General features: G+C 34.0%; 1 protein-coding gene across 2 annotated transcripts in view; it reads right to left on the bottom strand.

The window, feature by feature from the left end:
* Window positions 1-26,529, bottom strand: part of FSTL5 (follistatin like 5) — a 648,108-nt gene that overhangs the window by 188,851 nt on the left and 432,728 nt on the right. For both annotated transcript variants that reach the window (XM_049770233.1, XM_049770234.1), the window contains exon 7: window positions 9,815-9,935. In XM_049770233.1, coding sequence (XP_049626190.1) covers window positions 9,815-9,935 — 121 coding nt within the window. The remainder of the gene's footprint in view (window positions 1-9,814; window positions 9,936-26,529) is intronic.

Genomic DNA, 26,529 nt, shown 5'->3' with positions numbered 1-26,529 from the left:
AAACAAGGCATTCTACTTCTCTCATTAAGATTGTCATAATAGGGGCCGGGCAATGGCGCTAAAGGTAAGGTGCCTGCCTTGCCTGCGCTAGCCTTGGATGGACCACGGTTCGATCCCCCGGTGTCCCATATGGTCCCCCAAGCCAGGAGCAACTTCTGAGCACATAGCCAGGAGTAACCCATGAGCATTACCAGGTGTGGCCCAAAAACCAAAAAAAAAAAAAATGTCATAATAGTTGTTAGTGAGATGGGGGGGGGGGGGCGTTGGTGATGGGAATGTTGTGCTGGTGAAGTGGGTGTTGTTCTGTTTATGACTGAAACCCAACTACAATCATGCCTGTAATCATGGTGCTTAAATAAAGATTTTATTAAAAAAATAAAATATACATTCATGGTTTTCAAAACACACTAGTAAACTTGTTAAAGGATGGTTAGTTACAAAAATGCATTCATGGGGCCAATTGATAACACAGCTGTAGTGCATTTGCCTTGCATGCAGATGACCCAGGATGGATCTGGGTTCAATCCCTGGCATTCCATATGGTCCCCTGAGCATGCTAGTAGTGCTTTCTGGGTACATAAATCACTGGGAGTTACTCAGGGAATAACCCCTGAGTGCCATTGGGTGTCTCTCCAAAACTAAAAAAAAAAAAAAAAAATGCATTCATTTGTTTTCTTTGTTGCTGTGGTGGTGGTGAAACTGGAAATAAAGACACATCACATTCAATGTCCATGAGTACTAGGGACAATGTAATGCTACAGATAAAGCCACAGGTCTCACATACACAAGGCCACATATGTCTTCTAACTGAAGCACCCACCAGGAACATCAACTTTTCTCTGATTCATCTTTCCCTCTCCTGATTAATGGTTGTGGGTGACACTACACCAAAGACAAATGAACATGTTTTACAATCTATGTATTAAGGGAAATTCAATAAAATTATTGTTTACATTTCTATTAAAGTTATTTTTGAAGTACCTTTCTTCAAAGCACCTATATTTCTTTCTACTCTTCCTTTTTTAAATTTTAAAAAGTGATGATGAATATATTTCCCATCTCAACAAAGAAAATACGATGACACTATGAACAAAATATTATGTATTAAGGATTTTAGAGGATGCATAGTATATTAATGATATTTTGAAAGGACTGTCTTAAATCACCTCATCTTGACATATGTCCAAACTTAGAAAGGTAAATCTTGTTTAAACTTTTATAATTTTAGGTTCTATTACTAGCAGCTTAAGGTCACCTCTTACTGATGATACATTTATAATACACCACCTACTTTACTTTTTAATTTTTTTATTCAGATTTAAATACTAAAAATAATCCTTGGATTTAATTTGATGAAGTCCCTCATTGACAAAAACACTTAAAAATAATTTTAATTATTGTTGAATTCATTATTGTTGAATTTGAAGAATTAATACAATCTATATTTCATTCTTTCTGTTACATTAAGGATAAACTGACAATTTTACTTGGGAGAGCAGTAAACATAAATACCTTTACATAAATACCTTATATAAACAACTTTCAAATATCAGTGTGCCATATAGTACTTTATGTTGATAGCATAATCAGAAGTACTTATTATAAACAGAATTTGAAGATGCATTAAAATGATTCAAAACAAATTTTATTTTCTGTTCTATGGTAACCTATTTTAGTATTATTGAGGTCTGAAAACACAGGTGAGTTATCATTTGCAAATGGCTTTATTTACTTCCTTAGTTAGTGCTTACCACATATCATCACTGTAATTAAGGTAGCTTAACTACCTTATACCTATATCTATTCACCTGAAAATATATAAATGCTTCTTAAAAACAAAGTTATTATTTTCTGATTGCAAGTTTATATACAATACAATCATAGAAGCACACCCTAATATTTACACCACAATGCATGGAGAGTTCTTAACAAACTATCACTGCTATTTTTATTACTTCCCTTTTCTATTAGGTAATTATTAGTATAGTACTTATTTTCATTTTCTCTAAGTACTAAAATTTACACAAAATCTTCTTTTCTGTCATTGGTACTCCCAATTTCTCTAAACAAATTCAAGCAATGACAAGAGGATTTCCTTAGTTCCCCCTGGAACTTCTGTTCCTAGTCTTCCTAGTTCCATTTCAACAGTTTAACTAATCATCTTCCAAACACCATTTGAATACAAGATTATGTCAGTATTTTAAGAACTTCATGAGGAGCTGGAGAGATAGCAAAGCGGCTGGGCATTTTTCTTGAACATGGAAAACCCATGATAGACGGTTGTTCGATTCCCAGAATCCCCAAGCCTGCCAGGAGCTATTTCTATGCATAGAACCAGGAATAACCCCTGAGAGCCGCCAAGTGTGACCATAAAACAAAACAACAACAAAAAAAGAACTTCACTACACGATTTCTATTTTTTCTCATACTTCATCTTTTATCTTGACTTTATCATTCAAATCAGCATAAAATATCACAAGATCACATATGTAATGCTATAAATCACATCTTTTTAATATAATTTTTATTTTAATCACAGTGGCTTACATATTGTTGACAATAATATTTTGGGTACATATTAACATAAAATCAGGGGAATTCCCATCACCGAATTGTCCTTCCTCCACTTCCGTTCCCGTCCTACTTCCCATATCCTCTTCCCTCACCCCCGGGGCTGCTAGAATAAGTGGTCCCCTCTGTGCCTGGCTTACTACTTAGTGGTCTTACACCTGTTTGGACTTGGTACCTCCATTATCCCCCCCACCCAATTGGGAGGCGGGACTAGATAGTTCAAGTTATGTGGTTTTGTTTGAAGAAGAGAAAAGTAATAACCTGGAGAAAACGAAAAGAAAAAAGGATCAAATACTCCGGAAGTGGGTGGAGTCCTTCTTGGCTTTCATCCTTGGTTTGAGAAATGAAGGGGAAAAAGAAGGTGAAACACCACTATAGTACATAAAGAACTGTCAAATAAAATATCCAGTGAGCATTCAAAATAAAATGGGGGGGGAGCACCATATAAAAGCCATGGTATTGAGATAAAAAAATGTGGCAGAGCACATAAGAAAAGAAAAGAAGAAAATAAATAAATATAAATGGAGACATCCACTTCAATAGCCAAACCACAACAATAAAATCAAGAAAATATTAGATAAGTATATAATAATAATAATATTAATAATAATAAATGTTTTGTGCTTGTTTTTCCCTCCTGCAGATGCAAAGTAAATATTGGGGTCATTCAAAAAGGAATTTACTTTGCCTAAGAGATACAGGGTTTCTCCACCCTTGAAGTGTATTGTCATGATATTAACTATAGACTCCTCACCTGGGGTCTAAGTTGGGTCCACGTGACATATTTTCAAGGCGGGAGAGACCCCTGTATTATAAACAAGTATGAGTTCTTATCCCTAATAAGTAAGAGCTCGTTTTTATACGTAAGAATTCCCCTTTTTTTTTATTGTGCCTTTGCAGGGAGAAATGGTGCTACATTATATTGCCAGTGCATTTCTTACCTTGCATTATTCTTCAGCTACAGCACAGTTCGCTCTGTCCCTTTGTCTCTTTCTATCTCTGAGTGTGTCTCTATCTCTGTCTCTTTCTCTTCTCAGCTATTGTTCACTATTGATAATATCACCACTCCTATTTTCAGATCCCATCAATACATAAAATACCTATATTAAAAGCTTCAAGAGCGATAGCACAATGGTAGGGTGTTTGCCTTGCACGCAGCCCATCTAGGACAGATCTTGGTTCTATCTCCCGGCATTCCATATGGTCCCACTGAGTTGGAAGCAATTTCTGAGTACAGAGCCAGGAGTAACCCCTGAGCATCACAGGGTGTGGCCCAAAAAGCAAAAAAAAAAAAAAAAAAGAAACAAAAAAAACTTTATGTAGATTAAATGTAGTGGGCAGAAAGTGAAAGGGCTGCTTTTAAATCTGTATTCAGAGATCTTTGTTCTTAAGAGAAGAAAAGTTCTACAGCCCAGACTAGGCAATTTCTACTAATACTGAATTTGTCTTAATTAATTTATAGTATTAAGTCTGCTAGTGAGAAAGATGAGGACTCTTTATGAGCTCTCATAATTCTTCTAGTCCTATATTGCATTTTCAGAAAAACCTGAGGTTAAAAATAAAGCAGTTCATTCACAGAAGAGGATGAAATAGGGAAGCTACATTTCCCTGAAGTTGCACATTGGTGTATAAATTGTACCATGAGCGACATCTGTGAACTCTAAGTGCATTTTAACCCATGACTTTGACTTGTAAGACTATTTCTTGAACTCACCAGCCAATTCAGTTATATGAGAAGCCTGCAATAGATATAAAGGAAGAGGAAGTCTGAAAAACAGTCACTTAGGAGGTTTTCATTCTTAACCAAGCACCAGAGTTACTTGGGTAGGTTGTCATAACATAAATTTCAAATGAAACTTTCTGAATGCTCATGACACCCAGGGATCTATATTATCTTCTATCATGTTTTTCCATGTGATTCCGATGCAAGTAGAACACAAATTACCCTGTGATCAACAAACTACCAGCCATTCTCTTAAATTAGAAAATTAAGCAGAATGTAGCTATAGAGACATTATGGACAATTAATAGGTGACAGACTAAGAGGTCAGGATGACTTAACACAGAGAAGCTGTACTTGTCTCCTCCTATGACTGTGGCAAATTCTATAGCAAAATTTAGACTAATTTCTATAGAGAATGACCTGAAATCCTGAACCAACAAGGTTTTCAAAGCAGAAATTGAAAGCAATTAACAAGTCCAGAGACTCAGGGACATCTCAGGAAGCAGCAATACTTTACAAACTCGGAGAGAGTTCCAAAGTCCAGAAATTTGCTTTAGGGTACCAGGGGAGAGCACTCTTATGCTGAATGGGCAGCAGTTGATCCTACAATCCTATATTTCAGCTCTGAGACCAAAAGCAACAAAGTATAGGATATAAATAAATGGGGACAGATTCCTGGGAATAAACTCTATAGGTAGCCTCTTGAAACCTTACTGATTGTCAAATTAGATTTTATATCCATAGTAGAAAACTCATTAGGCAAATTTTCCAGATAACCTCTCTCTGCCCTTAGTAAGTAGTGGAGTTTGAAAAGAGACATTTACGTGATGATTATATGCCTAATAGGAAAAAAAGTTGTCCCACTCTAGCAAATAAAATAGATTCCTACTTAGCATGGAGGACTTCTCCAAGCAAAATAATTTGCAAGAGATCTCTGATACTTGCTGTGATCTCAGCAAGCCCCACAGACTTGCTCTGCATCTAAGGCCCTTGAGTCCATTTATGCCTTTTATTGCAAGAGTTCCTCAACCACATCTAGGCCTGCAAACTTCATCCTGGTGGCTACTAGGCACTCACACACTTGATCCCATTCTGTCACTCATAGCTCACATACTTGCACAGATACCTATAAACAATTGTAATTTTTATGCTCAGGGTCACACTTTAGGACCTAAGCAAGTTAACTTAGAGCTGCCAGTGAATAATAAAGGGACATTAACTCAAAAGGGATTTTCAATTATTAATATGTACACCCCAGAGCATGTATACCATCACACATTATGAAAGTCATCATAGTATATAAAGCAAATAGTGTCAGGCCTAAAGAGAAACATTACAGAAATCAAATATAATTAAGGGACTTGAATACCTCATCATTTCACAGGTCCACCAGAAAAGAAATCAGGAAGAAGACAATATCCTTAAGTAGTTAACTGAGTTAATTTCTTAACTTACATCAGATTTGTTATAAGGACTGGTCTAAATAAACCTTTGCAGAAGTCTCTAATAAAACAACAAGCAGCAAAAGAACAAAAAACACAAAACCTGAATAGGTATTCTTCTTTAGTTAATGTATATAATACAAAGTGTCAGTAAAATTGTGAGAAATAAAATGAGATCAGCTGTATTTTTAGAATATAGAGGGATTAATCTATAAATAACCATAAAATAAACAAATATTCAGATAAGATAGTGTGCTATTAAGAAACTACTAGAAAAACATGGAAATTAAATAGAATATTTAAATTGAAACCCTGTGGGGGTTGGACAGAGATCAAGGCACTTGTTTTGTATGCAGCAAATCTGGGTGCAGTTCTTCATATGGTGCCCAGAATATCAACAGAAACGATCCCTGATTAAAGAACCAAGAGTAATTTCTCGGCACTTCTGGGTGTGACCCCCCCAAAACTAAAATAAAATATTAAACATTAAAATATCTAAATATATTGTAGCAAATGAGAATGAAGATTTGTAATGTATCAGAGCATAGAACACTCAGCACTCTCAGAACTATAAGGTCCAAGAAAAAGTTTAACATAGGGAGGAAGAAATCTCAATATATAATAACAATTTAACTTTATAGCTTTCTGCCACAGCATACATAAACTTTTAGGGGAGCTTAGCCCACCAGATGTATCCTCAGATTTTCCTGGTGGGGAGAACTGAAATAACCCCCACGGAGTTCCTCAAAAGGCCCACTGTGAACGCCTTTTCCCCTTGCGTGGGTGGTTGAGGAATTTCCGAAGAGATGCTTGGCATTACAATTTCGGTCATTATTTGGCTATCTCTTCTTTGTAAAATCTCAGGCAAAATAAGACCTCAATCAAATTCCTTTTCCCAGAGAAATTTCTGCACCAAATAAGACAGGCTTGGTCTCTTTCTGTCACCCTATTTACTTCTAAGGGCCAAGTCAAAACATAGCATCTTCAAGACAATGTCTTCTCCACTTGTCTTTGAGCAACATCAGGATGACTTTGCCTCAGGGCTTTCCCTGTCACTTTGAATACCTGCTAACAAACAGGCTTGGCCAGTGTAGAATTAGGCTATTTACTAGGTATAATTCTGTACCCTTTTTATAAGTTTTATATCTTTCTATTACAAGACCATAGGAAGTTGGCCTTAGCCCCTAGATAGAAAACCATTCCCTCAGGTTAAAGATATTTGTTATTAGGAAGAAAACCAGGATTCCTGTTATCCCTTAATTTACATCAGTAATGAAACCTAGGGCCAGTAACTAGTGAAAAATTAGCCTTCCTTTTATCCTCTGGCTCCTAACTCAAACCTATTCTATTCTAAGATTACAAACCACCTAAAGCCATGTGTAGTTTCTTTAAAATCAAACAATGTACATTGGCATTTATTGTACTTTGAAAGAAACAAATGTGGGCCTTCCTTTCATGATATGACTGCCTCTTTTACCCTTTATATACTCCCAGCCTGGAGATTAAAATTGTCTCACGTTTATTGCAGACCTGGGCTCCCATACAATGTATTTTGTGTGGTCTTATTATTTCATATCCATCTGTTCGTGTGCCCGCTTTCCTTTCATGAAGGTTTTTATCCTCACTAGAGAATGCTCAGACGCAAGATGCCTGCAGCAGCTTTCGAAACTAGAAAGTACACAAGTAAAACCCAAATTCTGTATAAGAAAATAATCTAAATTATGCATAAATGAACACAGTAGAAATAAGTACAGAATATAATAGTTAGGAAGCTAAGAACTAGTTCTTCAAAAGAATAAACAACATTAATGAACCTTTATATAGTATCATAAAGAAAAATAAAAAAATTAAATACACAGAAATGAGAATATAATAAATAATACAAAAACTCTGAGTATTTCTAAGTAAATTATAAATACTTAGAAATGATAAAGAAATACACAGAAACTGAAATTTAAGTCAGGAAATTGAAGAAATAAATAGAAAGTGGCAAATATTTATAATCAGATAGCAAGCACATTGTCAAAGAAAATTTACAAAATGGAATAAGGCAATTATAATTAAATTGAAAAATATCTCCTCCCTCCAAAACTGTTTCCTATTTATTTGACTAATGACATCTGCCAAACCTATTATCATTTTTTTTCCATTATTATTCCTTTATTATAATATTTTTCCAAAAATGTTAAAATTAATTTTTCAAAAGCCTCTGTAACCAAAATTATCTTTTGGTAAATTTTTGGTAATTTTGGTAAAATTTTGTTAAAATTACCTTGTCTGCACATTGAAAGAAATTATTTACCTAAAATGAACATCATATACAATACATTATATCAGTTCAAATTAATTTCTATCAAATACAACCCATTCTTTTAAAAAGACATAGAGCAAAAAAAATTTTATGGAACAACACTTTCTGAAAGTCAAATAATCTTAAGGGGACAGAGAAACACTATCGTGGTTAAGAAATTTGCCTTGCATGCTGTGGGCCCAGAGTTGCACCATAGATGGCCTCTTGAGCCACACCAGGAGTGATCTCTGAGAATAGAGACTGAACTAAGCTCTGAGTGTAGTCAGCCAGGATATGTGACACAAAACCCTCAAATAAAAAGAAATCAAGGAAAATATTAGACATCACATTCTTGAACTTTAGAGTATGAAGATATAATAATCACAATAGTGTGGTACTGGAATGAGTGCATTAAGAGCATAAAATAGAAAGTACTGTGCACTTAGCAATATATCCTCACTTGCATGAAGTGCAATCTTCTATCAGAAGTTAAAAGCATAAAATGGAAATCATAAAACCTTTTTATAAATGATTTTAAGAAAACTGGCTAGTCACACGCAAAAGAATATAATCAGAAAACTTTCTCACATTATACATAATAGCTGCCCAAAATGAATTAAACACAACTACTTGATTCAATTCCACATAATGTATAATAGAAAACATTAAAGAATTACTCCATGTTGTTAGCCTTAGTAGTAATTTTCCTCTCTACTTCTTTATCAAAGAAAACAAAATCACATATAAACAAATTACATAAAATAAAGATGCCCCAAATAATAAAAACTTTCCTAAACAACAAATTATCATTAAATCAAAATAAACAGACTAAATAGCAAAATATTATTTTCATATAATAATTTGACAAAAGACTGAAAGGAGGTAAGCCCTTGCAAATTTCAATAATAAAGTAAAAAATAAACTGAGCAAACAAAGCAAACACCTAAAGTTAGTAGACAATGAAAATAAAAGCTAATTATCATATTTTGCTAATTATCATTTTTATCTACAAATAAAAATAGCAATATAATAGCATCTCATACTACTGAAAATGATCTAGACCAAAGAGGCCAAAACCCAGGGAGATAGCACAGCTTGTCAGGAACTGGAGCTTTGTTTGCTCCAGTAAACCATGTAGACCTACCATTGCTGGTGTAATTCATGAGAACCAGGAGCTCTATTAGGTCTGGTTATGATGGCCCTCAAACAGTGCTGGGGAGATCTGTAATCCCCAGCATTATAGACAAGACCAGCATCACATCCACTCTACTGCTTGACAAACTTCCCATCTCCAGATTTTTGAATATTTTAATTTTAATTTATATAGGTGCTTAATTACTCAAAAAATAAAGCTAAAATTATAATTTAAATATTATATGATTTGATGTTCTAATTTGTATAATACTTTGTATACGGCATGATTAAAGATAATATGTATTTTTAGCATTTATTCACTTGGACACAATTTTTGTTTTGATTTATTGGGGGGCACATCTAGCAATACTTAGGTTGCATTCTGAAACTGTATTAAGAGATAAATTTTGGCAGTGTTGTGGGAACCATATGGGTAGGGAATTTAACCAAGTTTAGCCAAAGTCAAGGCAAGTTCCCTACCCACTGAATTATCTCTAGCCCCTTGGGCATTGTTTTTTATTTTTAATTAAAAATGTTTTACATTTATAATAAGTTCCAAAACTAAAAAAAAAAAAGAAACTTAAATCCTTATCTTCTAATTTGTCTGTGATCGTGGAACAGAAAACATGTATAGCCAGTTTATATTTTTCTTACCATTCACTTGGAAGATGTGAGTCTGATGGATATGTTCATAGCCATCTGCATAACAGGTGTAATTGCCCATGTGAGTTGTAGTAACCTTAGTAATGTATAAGGACCCATCATCTCCAAAGTCCTATGAAAAATAAAGAAACATAATATAAAATGTCTGTATTTAAAGCATAATTTAACAATTTATATAATGAAGAAGCCACTAGACTAAAATATTATCCTTAGGTTCCAAATATAATTGTTAGTACTATGAATTCAGAGGACCTTCAATTGCCATTCTCTATAGAATATTTTAACTATTTATTTTAGCGATTATTTTAGTGTATATAAATTATAAATTTATCATATATTTTCTCAATTCATGCTTTTTTATAAACAAAGCTATACATACTTTTTTTATTTGTACTTAAGATGAGCAAATCACCTTTTTTGTTTTTCTAGGCTATGAGCAGCAGCGTTCAGGCTTACTCCTAGTTCTGGAGACCAGAGAACATTACTGGTAGTTTTCAGGGAAACTTACAGGATGCAAGTATCACAGCAGGTCAGTCATGTGCAAGGTAAAACCACTACCTACTACAATGTTGCTCTTGCTCAGCAAATCACCCTTAATTACTTCCTTATACCTCCAAGAAAAGAATCTTTTAGAAAAAAAATGTTTATTTATAATGTAAGAACAAATAGTAGGGAACTAATGCAGAACCATTTTGAAAAGAATATATCTCAAGTTTCTTGTCAAGACCAGATCCATGAGGCATCCTCAAAAGAGCAAAGACTATTTTTTCTTCCATAAGAGAAGAATACAATGACAAAAATAAGCAGAATGACTTTTTTCAGAACTCTGAAAATAAAACTGAAGCTGATTCTATAGGATGTTATCCAATTATTTGAATCTCAGTAAAACAGGGAGGTTTGTACTGTCCATCTCTGCACAGCTATCTAGAAGCCTTGAAGTGCAAGTATATCACTCATCAATCTACAAATCCATTGCCAAGGCAGAAAATTGGTTGGAAAATAGCAGCCTACAAACACCATCAAGATTCATTCTTGGGAACTATTGAACATCTATTATTTTCTTGAAAACTTTCAGTTTTATGCCGTTTTAAAATCTGAGTAGATTTTAGACTGAGTCTGAGTAAAGCATCTTAGCTCTAAGTAAGTCTCTTTAAAAAGAAACAATAACATTTATTTAACATTACAGATTCCTGATAGAAATAGCTGGAATAAACAATAAAAGCTTACATTAATTTTAAAGAACAAATCAGAGGAATTGGTAGTTTTTCCCTGAAGAAGGCTAACAATTAAAATTGTTCTTAGAATGGGAGAAGATAATTTTGTCTATATCTGGTAGAAGTTTTGCATTCAAAATATATAAAGTTGCTACAGCTAGATATTGAAAATATTAGTCATGCAACAACAACAAAAATAAAATAGCTGAATTTTTTAAGTAGAGACTTCTCAAAAATTTGTGAATGAGTAATAAATACAAGATATTTTTCAGTATCATTGATCATTAAAAGAAAGCAAATAAAAGCTAAAATAAGATAGAAGCAAATACTGGTTAGGTAAGTTAGGAAGTATTTCAAGAAATATGGATATTTGGAACAACTGTTGAAAAATAAAATTAAAATAGAAAAAAGAAATAAAATGGCTGGAGTGATATATGGCGAGTATGGTATTCGCCTTGCACATGGCCAAAATGCAGCACTACAGATGTTTTGTCTCAATAAATCTATTTAAACTATTTTATAGGTATACTTAAATATATATCAAATCCTATAAAATACAATAAAATATTTTGTCTAGTGGTTGGTATTTAGTATAAAAGCATAAACATTAAAAACAATAGTTGAACATATTTATATAGCAAAGTTTTGCCACTTTAAATTTATATGCATCTAAAACACATAATAAGCCACATGCATTCTATGAAATAAATCAAAAGCAAAATATAAATTAATGCATGACTAAATTTTGATTTATTTTGTACATATACAAAATATGATAAGAATAAACACTAATAAAATCTCCCCAATAAGAGAAGAAATCTACTGAATACCTCCCAGAAGAAATGATATTTAGTAATGGGCCAGAGAAATGGTAAGGTGCTTGCTTGCCTTGAATGCAGTTGAGCCAGGTTCAATTCCCAAATATCATACAGACAAATAAGCACCATCCACAGGATTTCTGAGTGCACAATGAGTAACCATTTAGCACTTCTGTGTGTAGTCCCCCAAAATGGAAATAATATTAAGATAGCAAATAATTCTTTTAGTTTCACATAGCCCCTAATTTCTAGTTTTATGATTTAAAACCAGATTGATTTCAAACAGTTTTAAATATCTATGTTCTATTTTTTTTGGCAATCATAACTTGAACTAGGAGTAAAAACACACAAAGAGAAGAAAGTCTAGACAGAATATTCAAAAAAAATATGACAAGTACACTAGTAAGTCTGAAGAAAGTAGGCTAGAAATATAGTGAGAGAAAATAAAGAAAAGGCAGAAGGAAAGACTAGAGAGGAGAGATTTCCACTGGCTTAAGTCAGAAAAATAACGTAACTTCAAATGCAACTCAAAAATAGTATTTTTTTCTCACTCAGATGATTAAATAATTTTTATTTAAAAAGGTGTTTGTTTCTTTTTCTTTTTTGTTTTGTTTTGTGTTGTTTTTGATCTGAGGCAACTAAATAAGGGTAACTTTGTGGGTATTGAGATGTAATTGACAAATTTAAATATTAAATGCTGACAATTTTAATGTTTCCTCCATTCATTTTCCCAAGTTAGGGATGAAGCAAACACTCAGAATCTGAATCTGATGGGTGGTATTCCTCTCTTTAAGCACCACAAGTGCAGATGATGAGTATAGATCTTGTAGTAAAAAAAAAAATCAGTAAAAAAAAAAAAAAAAAAACAAAAACATCAGTGACTGTGGCACTGGTGGCTCCCAGCAAAGCAGCTTTAGATCCCAACATTAGATCATTAGGTCTTTGCCATTTCCTTCAATACTGCCAGGCATGCACCTTGGGATATACCAAATACCACTGGGCTTTGCCATTTTTGTATGTTTTGATTATTTTTTTAATTTAGTCTTATTTTTATTTGGTTTGGGGCCATCACCAGCAGTATTCAAGCATTATTTTCAGGTTCAGCACTCAGAAATTATTCGTGCTGGTGCTCAAGGTGATCACATGAGTTGCTCAGTATTGAACCCAGTTCCTCTATATGCAAGGCAAGAATCTTCCCTGCAGTACTACCGCTCTAGTCCCTTGCCCCTATTTTTTCCAACTTTTTCAAACATTTCTTTTTAATCATATATTTTGTAGCTAGTAAGACTTACCTTCTAAAAATTATTGACAGTCCTTTTTTTTTAACCTTGGAGCATTTAATATCAATTTTAAGGTTTAAATAAGCATTGCTCATCATTTTGTTTGTTGTATAACGTGGAAGAGCTCAGGCTCATTCCCAGCTCTGTGCTCAGGTATCATTCCTGGCAACCCAAGGAAACATAGAGGGTACTGGGGATCTAAGTCGGGTCAGCCACATGTATGGAAAGCACCTCCCCTCTATACTATTGCTCCATTCACAAGTACTACTCGTTTTTTAGTTTGTACAGGGTATTTTTAAATTGGTTACTTTTAAAATTTCTATCAAAATTATGACTTATGACTAAAACTATGTTTATGGCATATATTCTATTTCTCAACACTGCCATCACCGTGTGGTTGTAAAATATAATTATATAATATTTCATTGAATTATTTTATTTTTGAAGAGAAAGTCACCTTCATTTTCTAAGCATAGTAAGTATCATTTATTTGGTCAAGAAAAAAGATATCAACCCTAATTTTGATTTCTTTCTTTATGTTCTTAAGATATGCTAATTAGTGATTTATCAACTCGATAACCTCTATATGTGTCAGGCTGTACTAAGTTCATATCATGTGATTCTTGATAAAAATAGTTTTAAGTGATGCTCCATACTAATTGCAATCAAGAAACTTACCATTGGTTTTCTGAATTTGGGTCTAACATGTTGTCTTAGTCAAGAAATGCAGAAAAATTCATGAAGGAGAAACAGTAAAATTAATAATATGAGAAGGGTAAGAATTGTAAGGAGGAGGGTGATCAAGAAAGGACAAAAGAGTGGCTAAATTAACTGTATTATCACATCATATAGTTCGCTGAATAATGAAAATGCCTTAATAATTAGAAAAGAAAATAAAAGACCTCATAGCATTACATTGTGTAAGATTAATCACACCACATTTCTGAAAATTCCAAGGGGAACTTTTATGGAACTTGAGGAAATGCCTCATGACCTATACAATAGCAGAGATTTTGGCTTCTAAAGTATAAACACAAAGAAATACAGTTTCTGTGTAATAAAAATGAGTGATAACCCCCATGTATTATTATAGATTGCTCTTAAGCAACCAAAGATGCAAAAACAACACAGTGAGCAGAACGCAGGCTAGGTAACAGAAATGTCAAATAGCAAGCAGGCCTCAGGTATGTCGTATGATAGATAATTGGTATAATCCAAAGTACTATGTAGAAAATCAAATTTGGGAAATATCAGTTCTAAATAATTAAAGTTAACATGCTTTGAAAAAGTGATTACTAATTACCTGAAACATAACAGTAAGATATCCAGTGTGCATAAGCTAGATAAACAGAGTATATACATGTAAGAGAGATGAAAAAAAAATAAAATGAATCCAGAAAACCAATTAATTCCTTCACCATAGATGAATAATTAGAAATCACTCCAAAATCCCAAAATATATCTGATATTTGTATTTTTGCTTATATTCACAGTACAAGTGAAGCATAGATAGGTTTTTAAAAGTGCATTATAAAATATTCTTTTTTGTTGTTGTCATTAAAACATAGAGGGAAACTGGGGACATTGGTGGCAGGAAATGTGCATTAGTGAAAATTGTTGTACATTGTATAATTGTAACTCAATCTTGCACAATTTATATGTAGAAAAAACTATATTACAAAAATTCTGTAACCACAGTGTTTAAATAATAAATAAATAAAATTTTAAATGATCCTGAAATAAACTACTTTTCTACATGATTTGGGGAGGGGCAGGGGTATTTGGTTTTGGGGTCACACCCGGTGTTGCTCAGGGGTTACTCCTGGCTCTGCACTCAGAAATTACTCCTGTCAGGCATGGGAACCATATGGAATGTGGGAATATAAAAGACCATTTGTCCAGAATCAGCTGCATGCAAGGCATACACCCTACCGCTGTGCTATCTCTCCAGCCCCTTTTCTTCATGTTGATGTAGAAAACACAGTCTTTATCTGAAATGATCAAGATTCTGTCACCCAGCCTTGAGAATTTTAATTTAAACTGTCATTGTTATCTGAATGCTTTTGTAATTGGGCGGCATAAGTCTTAATTTTCAAAAAAAGAACGAGGGCCGAATTGGCCAGACCTGAAAGGAAGGTTGTCTTGGCCAACCAAAAGACAATGTCACAATCTGAACAGAGTTTCCTAATGGCCATTTTTGTTTAGGTGCCTTTGCTTTGCCTTAAGCAATCAATGATGTTGAGTAGAAAAGCCTGTGCAAATTGGTATAAATTGACTACTTTCCCCTTGTCAGGACTCCCAAGTCTCTTAGACTTCGGGTCCTCAGCTCTGAACTTCAATAAATCTATCTCTATACTCATTACTCTGTGTCTTCTGATCTGTGCAGAGGATGACCACCTAACACATGTCAGTTAAAACGCCTTCTAATATGAGCATATCTATGAATCTTATTTTATGTAATTTTGTTCTTAGCCCCCCTTACACGCACACACACACACACACACACACACACACACACACACACACACACCTCCTGTAAATGAAACAAAAACTTCTAGCTTTTGGAAGAGAGGAAATGGAATGGATGGTGGGAAGAATACTCTTTATAATGGCACAACCTGTGATTCCCCAAGCACCGTCAGGAGTGATCACCTGGGGAGGAAGCCTGGAGTAAGCCCTGAGAACAGCCAAATATAGCCTTAAAATTAGAAATAAAATCAAACAAAAAACACCCAACGAATAAAAACTTCCAACTTCAATTTCCTTCAACCTCCGATATATAACTTTCAAAATATCTTTTTCAAAATAGCTATTCCAAAGTATTTTTTTCCACTTAGAATAAGTACCAATCTTTTCACTACACTTAAAATGAAATCCAACAGATATTATTGAGCATTAAAAGATAGCAAGTACTGTGCTTAAAATTTAAATAAGTCCTTATAGTGTATCCTTTAAACAGCCATTTTAAAAGGTTAAAAAGAGTGCATCTTAAATAGCCTGCTTTACATACAATAAAATAAAAACAAGCCATGTTAAGTTTGAGGTCACAAACCACACCATTCTAAACATCTGAATTAAATCTTAATGGCCTACAAGGTAGTATAAAGGGTTAGTACCTTTGCTGGGGTAGTTGGGGGCAATTAGGTCTTGAAGCTAAAGCCCTATAAGGCATTCAACTGATAGACTTATAAGGAAGGGGAACTGAGGGAATTTTCTGAGAATTCCATTGTTAAAAAAAAACAAAGAACCCACTGGTTTTTAATCATAAGTATTGCCTTCACCAGAATGTGACCCCATTGCTAATGTATCTTGAGCTTGCCAGTCTCAGAACCAGGAGAAATATTTTTTCTGTTGTGTCTGCTACTGATCTGAGGCATTTTACTAAAGCAGTTCGAACAGAGAAAGAAACCAACCCAAGCGAAGGCCCTAGGATTACCATCAAGTCCAAGTGCAAAATTATCTACTCTTATTTTTATAATTAATAATGCAGCTTCATTTTTTAATATTTTCTACTCTATTGTTTTACCCAGTCTTAAAATTGCTTTTTAATATTTTCTTTATACAGAGCAAACCTGCTTTTTTACCTCCTTCTTGATTCAATAGTACTAATCTTTTAAACCTTTCATTCCTTAGCATTTTTCTAATCTTAAATAGATTAAATCTAATATGTGATTTTAATGTTCAGACAGGCTGAAATTTACAGTCTTAGAAAGTCACATGTGAAAATATGGAACAGAATCTTGTTCTTACCTGGAATCTTCATTATTCCTTTATAATTTTGCTGCCAATATTCACTCCATAAATATTTCTTTAAGGATTAAGGATTAAAGGTTTAAACTTCCACACTATTCAATAAATGTACCTTGGACCAGAGAAATAGCACAATAGGTGGAGTACTTGCCTACAAGGGCTGACCCAGATTCAGTTTCAAGGACCACATAAATTCCTGTGTGTACAGCCAAAGTGCAGAGCAAAGTTTGGTGTGACACCCACCCCCCAAAATAGTTGACTCATTTGAAATGTCAATGAAAAAAACTTAAAATAAATTATTTTGTTGAGTTGATTATTTATATCTTTTTAAGACAGAAAAATTAAAACTATAGGAAAAGCAAGTATTAATCCTACATGTTTGAAAACTTTAACAGAGGAGCTAGTAAATTAGTAATGATCTGCAAGACACAGGCCTTGCACTTCCCACTACAACTGCCTGGGCTACTCCTGAGCAGTGTCAGGAATAACCATGAACACTGACCTAACTATACTCTCCCAGCTGAAATAAGTAATGCTGGAGGAGGTACTTAAATGATTTAACGACATTTTGACATATTTTTTTTCTTATTTTGATTTCATAAAATCACACTTATATAATAATAAAAGGAAGCTGGTATCTTAAAAAAGCTTTTACATAATCAATACATTTATAAAATATACTACAAAGTCTGACTCTGAACTAGGATACAGGCAAGTTGGAATATAATCAAGCACTCAAACAGGAAGAAGGTGGGCTGTCTGCAAACTCACAGAGAGTAACACTACATAAAGACAAAATAACTGATCCTTCATGTGATTTTTCAGATTGAAATAAAATTAAAAGAAAGATTATGAGAGCAATCAGAAAGAAATGAAACATGGCAATATTCACTAAAATTAAGTGACTGACAGAAAAACAGTTCTCCATAAGGGAGATCAGAGAAATAATCCTTAATTGGTCAAGTTCTGTTTTATATAACAGCTACTAATGAAATAATAAACAAGCCCTATGTTTTTGCCACTGGGATATTTTGCCAGCGGGAAAGATGCTAAATAACAACTAAATCTTTTGATGATTGAAGTCACATTTGATGTGTAACATTTGATGATTGAAGTAAAATTTAATGAAGATTAGAAAGGTAAAACTCTTCATAATTAAAAAAATTAAATGCCCTTTAATGGGACACTGAAAAATCATTGAGAATGTTCAATTCAAAGACTATAAATTAGATTAAAGCAAGAGTATAGTGGGTAAGGTGCTTGCCTTATTCCCCTGTTTGATCCCCAGCATCCCATATGGTTTCCAGAGTTTTCAGTTGTGATCCTTGAACACAAGAGTAAGCTCTGAGCACAGCAGAGTGTGGACCAAAAACAAACACACAATGGAAAAACAGACAAAAATGTAAAACAGATGAACCACTTAAGACTAAAGTTAAATGAGAAAAATGTGAAATGTTCATTTTGTTGGTCACTTTTCAAGCATATCAAGAACATTAAACATGTTCAGAGTGATAATATAGTAGGTAGCAGTTAGGGAATTACAACAGTCCAGCCCATCCTGGATTGATCCCCAGTAACATATAAGGTCCCTCAACATAGTCAGGTGTGATACCTGAAAGCAGAGCAAGAGGTTAGCTCTTAGCATCATAGGGTGTAGCTCCTAAAAAGGGGGGGGCAAACAAACACAGCTGAATAATAGAATAATAAAAAGCATGGGTACAGTCAACATATCTAAGAAGCAGGCCCAGAGGCAAAAACAACTAAGCTAAGATCAATCACAATCAAGAAATACATTGAGATAAGTTAGCTACTCTTGTAAAGACAATGTATACTGAAGAATCTAAGCTTGTGATGCATTACCAAGCAACAATCAGCAATAAAAACAAACAAAAATATGTACATCGTTACTATAATTTATGAGACTTTAAAAATGGAAAGGGAAAATATTCTGTTAAAAGACAAAGCAATCAAAAGAACTAATTGTGCAGAAATTGCCAGATGGAAATTTAAAACAACAATGACTAATAGTTTACAGGATCTAATGGAAAGACTTGAAGACATTCATGAATTGCTGGGTAATTTCATCAGTATAATGGAGACAAGAAATGTTAGGAAATGCTAGACATAAATTTTAACATACATAAGTATCAGGGAAAAAAGAATGCCTTTAATAGGTAGAGCTGAATAAACTAATGCAAAGAAGCTTTGTAAACTTGAATATAATTTAAAATATATTACTCAATAATAAACAGAAAGAAATTGATAAAAAATATCATATCAAAAGTAATAGTGCACTTCGGGCTGGAGCAGTGGTGCAAGCTGTAGGGCATTAGCCTTGCATGCAATAACCTAGGATGAACTGTGGTTCTATCCCCTGGTATCCTAAATGGTTCCCCAAGCCAGGAGTGATTTTTAAGTGCTTAGACAGGAGTAATTCCTGAGTGTCACCAGGTATGCCCCCCAAATTCCCCCCCCCAAAAAACGAGTAATAATGCAGCTGTCAGTTAATATCAGTTTAAAATTTTGTCATGGAATCTTAGAAGAAAAAAATAGCGAGGAGAGAAATATTTGAAAATATATAAGTATTTAACAAAAATAAGAAATGACCTAGAAATATAAACACATTGCTAAAGACCAAAAAAAATGTTGAAGTTGTTAGAGGAAAGTGTGTAATCATATTTAAGAGATGAAAATTCTTTCCTATTTTATTAGCCATATAATTAGACCATATTTTTTACCTTTTAATTTTCTTTTTTTTTCTGTTTCTTTTTTTTAATTTATTTAAACACCTTAATTACATACATGATTGTGTTTGGGTTTCAATCATGTAAAGAACACCACCCATCACCAGTGCAACATTCCCATCACCAATGTCCCAAGTCTCCCTCCTCCCCACCAGACCCACGCCTGTACTCTAGATAGGCTCTCCATTTTCCTCATACATTCTCGTTATTAGGACAGTTCAAAATGTAGTTATTTCCCTAACTAAACTCATCACTGTTTGTAGTGAGCTTCTTGAGGTGAGCTGGAACTTCCGGCTCTTTTCTCTTTTGTGTCTGAAAATTATTATTACAAGGGTGTCTTTCATTTTTCTTAAAACCCATAGATGAGTAAGACCATTCTGCGTTTTTCTCTCTCTCTCTGACTTATTTCACTCAGCATAATAGATTCCGTGTACATCCATGTATAGGAAAATTTCATGACTTCATCTCTCCTGACAGCTGCATAATATTCCATTGTGTATATGTACCACAGTTTCTTTAGCCATTCATCTGTTGAAGGGCATCTTGGTTGTTTCCAGAGTCTTGCTATGGTAAATAGTGCTGCAATGAATATAGGTGTAAGGAAGGGGTTTTTGTATTGTATTTTTGTGTTCCTAGGGTATATTCCTAGGAGTGGTATAGCTGGATCATATGGGAGATCGATTTCCAGTTTTTGGAGGAATCTCCATATCGCTTTCCATAATGGTTGAACTAGACAGCATTCCCACCAGCAGTGGATAAGAGTTCCTTTCTCTCCACATCCCCGCCAACACTGTTTATTCTCATTCTTTGTGATGTGTGCCATTCTCTGGGGTGTGAGGTGGTATCTCATCGTTGTTTTGATTTGCATCTCCCTGATGATTAGTGATGTGGAACAAAGACTTCTATTTTCATCTGTTCCCATTCTTTGACTAATTTTTCCATTGTCTGCTCATTTGCTTTAAGTTTTTTGTCTAATCTCTCCTGCTGTATGGAATTGTTATGTATCTCATCTTCCACAGCACCAAGTCTATTCTCAGCTTCTGATACCCTGTCCCAGAGCTTATCCATTTTGTCATTCACTTCGTTTACTGACTTTTTCAGTCCTGTTAGTTGACATGTTATTTCAGTTTGGAGTTTTGTGATTTCTGTCTTCATATTTTCTTGGTTCTTATTAGTGTTCTGTTCAACTCGATCCATCGTTTCTTGGAGTCCGTTGAACATCTTCCATATTGCTAGTCTAAAGTCCTTATCTGAGAGGTTGATTAGTTGGTTGGTCATTATCTGGTCCTCAGAATTGTCATCTTCATTCTCTATGTCTGATGCTGGCCTGCGTTGTTTCCCCATTGTCACACTTGTATTGTGGGTTTTTCTACGTGTTGTGGTGTTATTCATTGTCTATATGATGCAGGCAGCACACTCCTCTGGCTCCTCCCTTTCTGGATGGGCTGACTTGCCTCTAAGGGAGGGGAGTCCTCCGTGGATGAAGCCTCACACTGGGTCAAATCTTAGGCCCGAGCATGCAACAGAGAAGACAGTCCGGAGAGAAATGTTTGCTTCTGTGATATAGCGCCGTTCTTAGTGTGATTTTTCCTTCTTGTTGCAAAGGTGTTCTTTCCTTAGAAAGAGTGCACGGCCGCGTAGCGAAGCGGAGCGGCCGTGCTCCACTGGAGCCTCTTATTGCCCCACTCGCAAGAGTTTCACGCAAGAGGACAGTAGACAGACATATACAGGTCAAACTCACAGTTTTTCACAGTTGGGCCCCAGTGGGCCGGTGTACTTTCGTGGATTTTCCCCACTTGTTGTCACACACAGGGAGCCAGCTTTTGCAAAGTTATGCCGGTTTTCATGCTCTCTCCTTTTAATTTTTATGTAAATAATTAAGAAAGTTATTCATAGATGGGTTTTAGATATAGAATGCTTCAGAGTCAATTACACCAGTAGAGTCAACCTCCTTTCACCAATATTCTCAAAGTCCATCCCAAGCCACCATTCCCAACACTAGCCTACCATCATATATGCACCTTTTAAAGTTTGGTTGTAAAAGTTTGAGTCTCGAGCTCAGAGAGTTAGCACAGCAGCATTTGCCTTGCAAGCAGCCTATCCAGGATCAAAGGTGGTTAGTTCGAATCCCGATATCCCATATGGTCCCCCGTGCCTACCAGGAGCTATTTCTGAGCAGACAGCCAGGAGTAACCCCTGAGCACCGCCGGGTGTGGCTCAAAAACCAAAAAAAAAAAAAGTTTGATTCTCCTTATTTTATTGTTGTTGTGTCTGGCTTGAACATTAAATTCTGTCCTTTCTTAACACCACAATGCCCCTCAGATCCCATAGCCCCTGTCCACCATTTAATATGCATCTTTTCCCCCCTCCACTTAATTTACTTTCTTTTATTCACTATAATCTGGGCCCAGAATGTTCTTGACAACCCCCATTTATGTTCAAGAATTTTTTTCATGGAGTTATTCTAAATACCACATATAAATGATATATTAACTTGTATTTATCCTTCCTCTGGCTTACTTCATTTAACATAATATTTTCAGTTCTATGTTGCAGAGAATTGTATTACTGTATCATTCCTTACAGCTGTGAGTATATGTACCATATCTTTATGATCCACTCATCTGTTAATAAACATCTAGGTTGATGTAGTTATTGTACTGAGTGCTGCAATAAATAGTGGTGTGCATACATCTTTTTGGATGAATGTTTTTTTGTCTTGGGGATTGATACCTAAAATGGGATTGCTGGGTCAATGGCAGTTTTCTTATGAGCGTATTGAGAAACCTCAATATTATTGTCTATAGGGGTTAAACCAGACAGCATTCCAACCAATAGTGGATAGTGGTTCCTTTTTAATCACATCCCTTCCAACACAAATAGTTTTGATATGTGTCATCCTCACTAGAATAAGATGACATATCATTGTAGTCTTCATTTAAATTTATCTTATGAAAAATTATTGTTGAGCATTTTTATGTGCCTATTGGCCATCTGTTTATCTTTATCAGAAGGGTTTGTATTCATTCCTTCTGCCTATTAGTGTTTTTTAGACTTTGCAGGGTTAACCTTTGTGAGTACCTTGTATATCCTAGATATCAATCTTTTATTTTTTATAAGTAAAATATTTATCTGTTTTTTTGGGGGGGTGTATTTTGAGTCACACCAGATAGGGATAACTCCTGGCTCTATGCTCAGAAATTGCTCCTGGTAGGCTCAGAGGACCATATGGGATCCTGGGATTCGAACCACCATCCTTCTGCATGCAAGGCAAACACCCTGTCTCCATTCTATCTCTCCGACCCCATAAGTGAAAATATTTAATCCCACTCAGTCAGCTGTCCTTTAGGTTTAGTTCGTGCTTCTTTTGCCATACAGAATAGTGTTATTTTGATGTGATTCCATTTATTTAGATTTATTTAGATTTTATTATTGACATCATATTATTGGACTCCTTTGAGGTATAGGTCTTATATTGTTCTACTTATATTTTTCTCACTGTACTTTATGTATTCAGCCTATCTCAAGTTCTTTGACCCAGTTGGAATTGACTTTTCTGTAAGTGGTGAGGTATGGATCCAGTTTCAATTTCTTACAATTGGTTATCTAATTGCCTCAACACCATTTGTTGAAGAGATCATCTTTGTTCCATTTCATATTTTCAGCACCTTCTGAAAAACTTAATTTAGCATTTACTTGGGGGTTTGTCACTGGATATTCAGTTCTGATCCTCTTTTCTGAAGTCTGTTCTAATAGCCTGCTGTTTTGATCACTCTGAATAATTATTTTCTGTTAAACAAGATAACCCAGAAATTGACAGATTTCTTGAAATATTTAATCTCCCAAAATTGAATGAATAGGGTAGATAGCTTAAACGCATCAATTAAAGCAAGAAAATTGAAACTGTAACTAAAACTCTCTCCCATGAATACAAGTCCAGGACCAGATGGATTTACTGTGTATTTTATCTAATACTCCAAAAAGAATGACTACTATTGATCCTTAAACCACTTTAAACAATTTTAAGGTGGGAACCCCTCAATGTCTCCTATGAAGCAAAACTTTACTGATCACCAAAGCTGACAAAGATTTTACCAAGAAAATATCTCTTATGGACATTGATGCAAAAATCCTCAACAAAATCTTAGCAAATTGAATCCCTTAGCACATCAGAAAAATGACACGTCATTATTAAATGGGTTTCATCCCAGTGATGCCAGGATAGTTAAAAAATATCATAGAGCATATCAGTAAAAACAAAGATAAAATTTATATAATTATATAAATCTATGGAGAGAAAGCATTTGACAAGATCTGACATTTATAATTTTATATTTATAATTTAGAACCCTTAAAACAATTTACAATTAGAACCCTCAGCAAAATGGGTGTGGGAGGAATACTTAAGATAGTAACAATATCTAACAATAGATAATTTTTTTTAATTTATAAAAAGCCTATAGCCAATATTGTTATTAATGGTGAAAAACTGAAACCTTTCCCAATGAAGTTAGGCACATGGCAATGATATCCATCTTTCACTTGTATTCAACATAGTATTAGAATTCCTAGCAACAGCAATCTAGCAAGAGAAGGAATTTGAAGTGATCAAAACTGGAAAGGGACAGTCAAATTACCTCTAATTTCAGATTACATGATGACAGTGAAGAGCCCGAAGAGTCTACAATAATAGCTCCTAGAAACAATAAACCAAATCCGCAGAGAGGTTAGCTACAGACTTAATACACAAAAATCAGTTGCATTCCTTTGCACAGATAATGACTCAGAGGTTTGAAAGAGATTAAAGAGTCTATCCATTTAAAATAGTTTTAGACCCCCTCCAATATCTAAGAATCAACATAACAAAAGAGGTGAGAGACCTATACTATGAATAATTATAAAAATTCAAGAAAGAAATTGAAGAAAACCTCAGGAAATAGGAAAAGAAAACATTCCATGATCCTGGATAAAAATAAGCAATGTTATCAAAAAGGCCCTCTTACCTAATTTTTTATATAGATTCAAAGTAAACTTTATACAAATTCAGACAACATTCTTCATGGACTTATAATGGACAGTTATGAAGTTTGTATAGAACCATAAAAGACCCAGGATAGTCAAACCATACTGAAAAACAAGAAACTGGGTGGCATCTCATTACCTATCTTAAAGACATAGTTATCACTAAAAGCATTGCATTTCCTTGAATTTTAAGAACACTTATCAAATACATATTAACAGATATTCTATAGAACAAATAAAACATCTACAGTGATCAAAAGCCTACTCTATCATCTTCAGATCTTATTATAAGCACATCAGAAAAATGTGAGATCCTGGTTTTCTCAATGAAGAAAGCTGATAGTTAAAATAGGTGCTTTAAAAATCATCTGAAAATGATTTATAACAATACTATAATAATGAAATAATTGTACATTTCCTGTGAGTAATATCAAGAATAGAATACTTGGCTCTCTTTTCAAATGTCCCATGGGAAGGAGTAATTTGCTTTTAACTAATCATAAAAGAGTAGCTATAAATGGTGATGAATAAAGAAGCTCATTCTTATTTCACTCTTAATCTTAAATTTGCTTAATTTTCAATTCAGTCTATATGTAGATAGAACAAAGTAAATTTATAGTATTAGCAGGCTGCTGATTTTTATCATCTTTAATTATTTTCCTTTCAACTAATTTTTGCACTTCTCTTGGAAATAATATATGTTACACTTCTCCCATCAAAATGTGCTTCTCAAAGACTTCTAAATGCTATTGCTACCGTCAGAAAAATTCAAATCTAATTATTTATTTCAATTACTACTTTTTTGAAAAATTAATAATGGAATTGGTAAAAGACTCATTTTAAGAAATTTATAAAATGGTTCTCTCAAAATGACCATTTTAAAATATTAAAATGGGAATTGAAATATGTGCTTGCATATTCTCACAAGCATCTATGAAGAGAAGCTAAGTTTTCTTTTGAAAACATTTTGTTAAATGTAAGATATTATTTTCTTGATAATTAGTTAATAACATGTAAACTGGAACATTTTATTCCATATGCAGTGAGAATTTCTAAATTAGATTAATTGTATTAATGTAACAAAAGCTGGATTTTTAAAAGTAATTCTATTGTAACTAATGTGAATTGAAAGTCTTTCACAGTTATATTTAAGGTAATAAGCTGGATTTTTATTTTTATTATATCAAGTTATCCTAAACCATAAGAAACAGTATATTTTAATACAGCTGTTAAAATTAGGGTGTTCTGGAAATACACTAAAGAAAACTGGATATTCTTGTAGCCAAATGTAAATATACAATGAATTCTTTATTCAGTCATCTGACCTTGGACACTTTTATTATTTAGATATTTTCACTCTGTGAATAGTGTTGCAAAGAAATAAGTATGAAAATTTCATCTCTGAAAAGTGTTCTGAGGACTGTGGGGTAGATGCCAAGAAGTAGAATTCCCATGGCCCAGAACAGTAGTACAGTGGCAGGTTGTTTGCCTTACAAGAGCCTAACCCAGCTTTGATCTCTGCCAACTTATATGGTCTGTAGAGCTTGCTAGGTAAGTTCTCTGAGCTAAGATTCAAAAGAAAGTTCTGAATACTGAAGGGTATGGTCTCAAAACCAATAAAAACAAACAAAATCAAACAAAACAAAGTAAGAGGAATTCCTGAATCATAGCTAAATTTATAGTTTTTGAGTAGTGTCCATATTGTTTATCCAAAAGTTTGAACCATTTGACATTCCCATTGCAAACAAAAAAAATGTTCCTTCCCAAATTACAGCTAACACAGGTTGTTTTTTGTTGATTGTAAAGTGATCCAGTGCTATTGGTGTAAAATATCTCTCATTTTCGTTTTGATTTTATTTTCTTAATTAAAAGTAAACA

This window comes from Suncus etruscus, chromosome 3, assembly GCF_024139225.1.
Source record: "Suncus etruscus isolate mSunEtr1 chromosome 3, mSunEtr1.pri.cur, whole genome shotgun sequence".
Taxonomy (NCBI): Eukaryota; Metazoa; Chordata; class Mammalia; order Eulipotyphla; family Soricidae; genus Suncus; species Suncus etruscus.
This window is presented reverse-complemented; position numbering and strand designations above follow the sequence as displayed.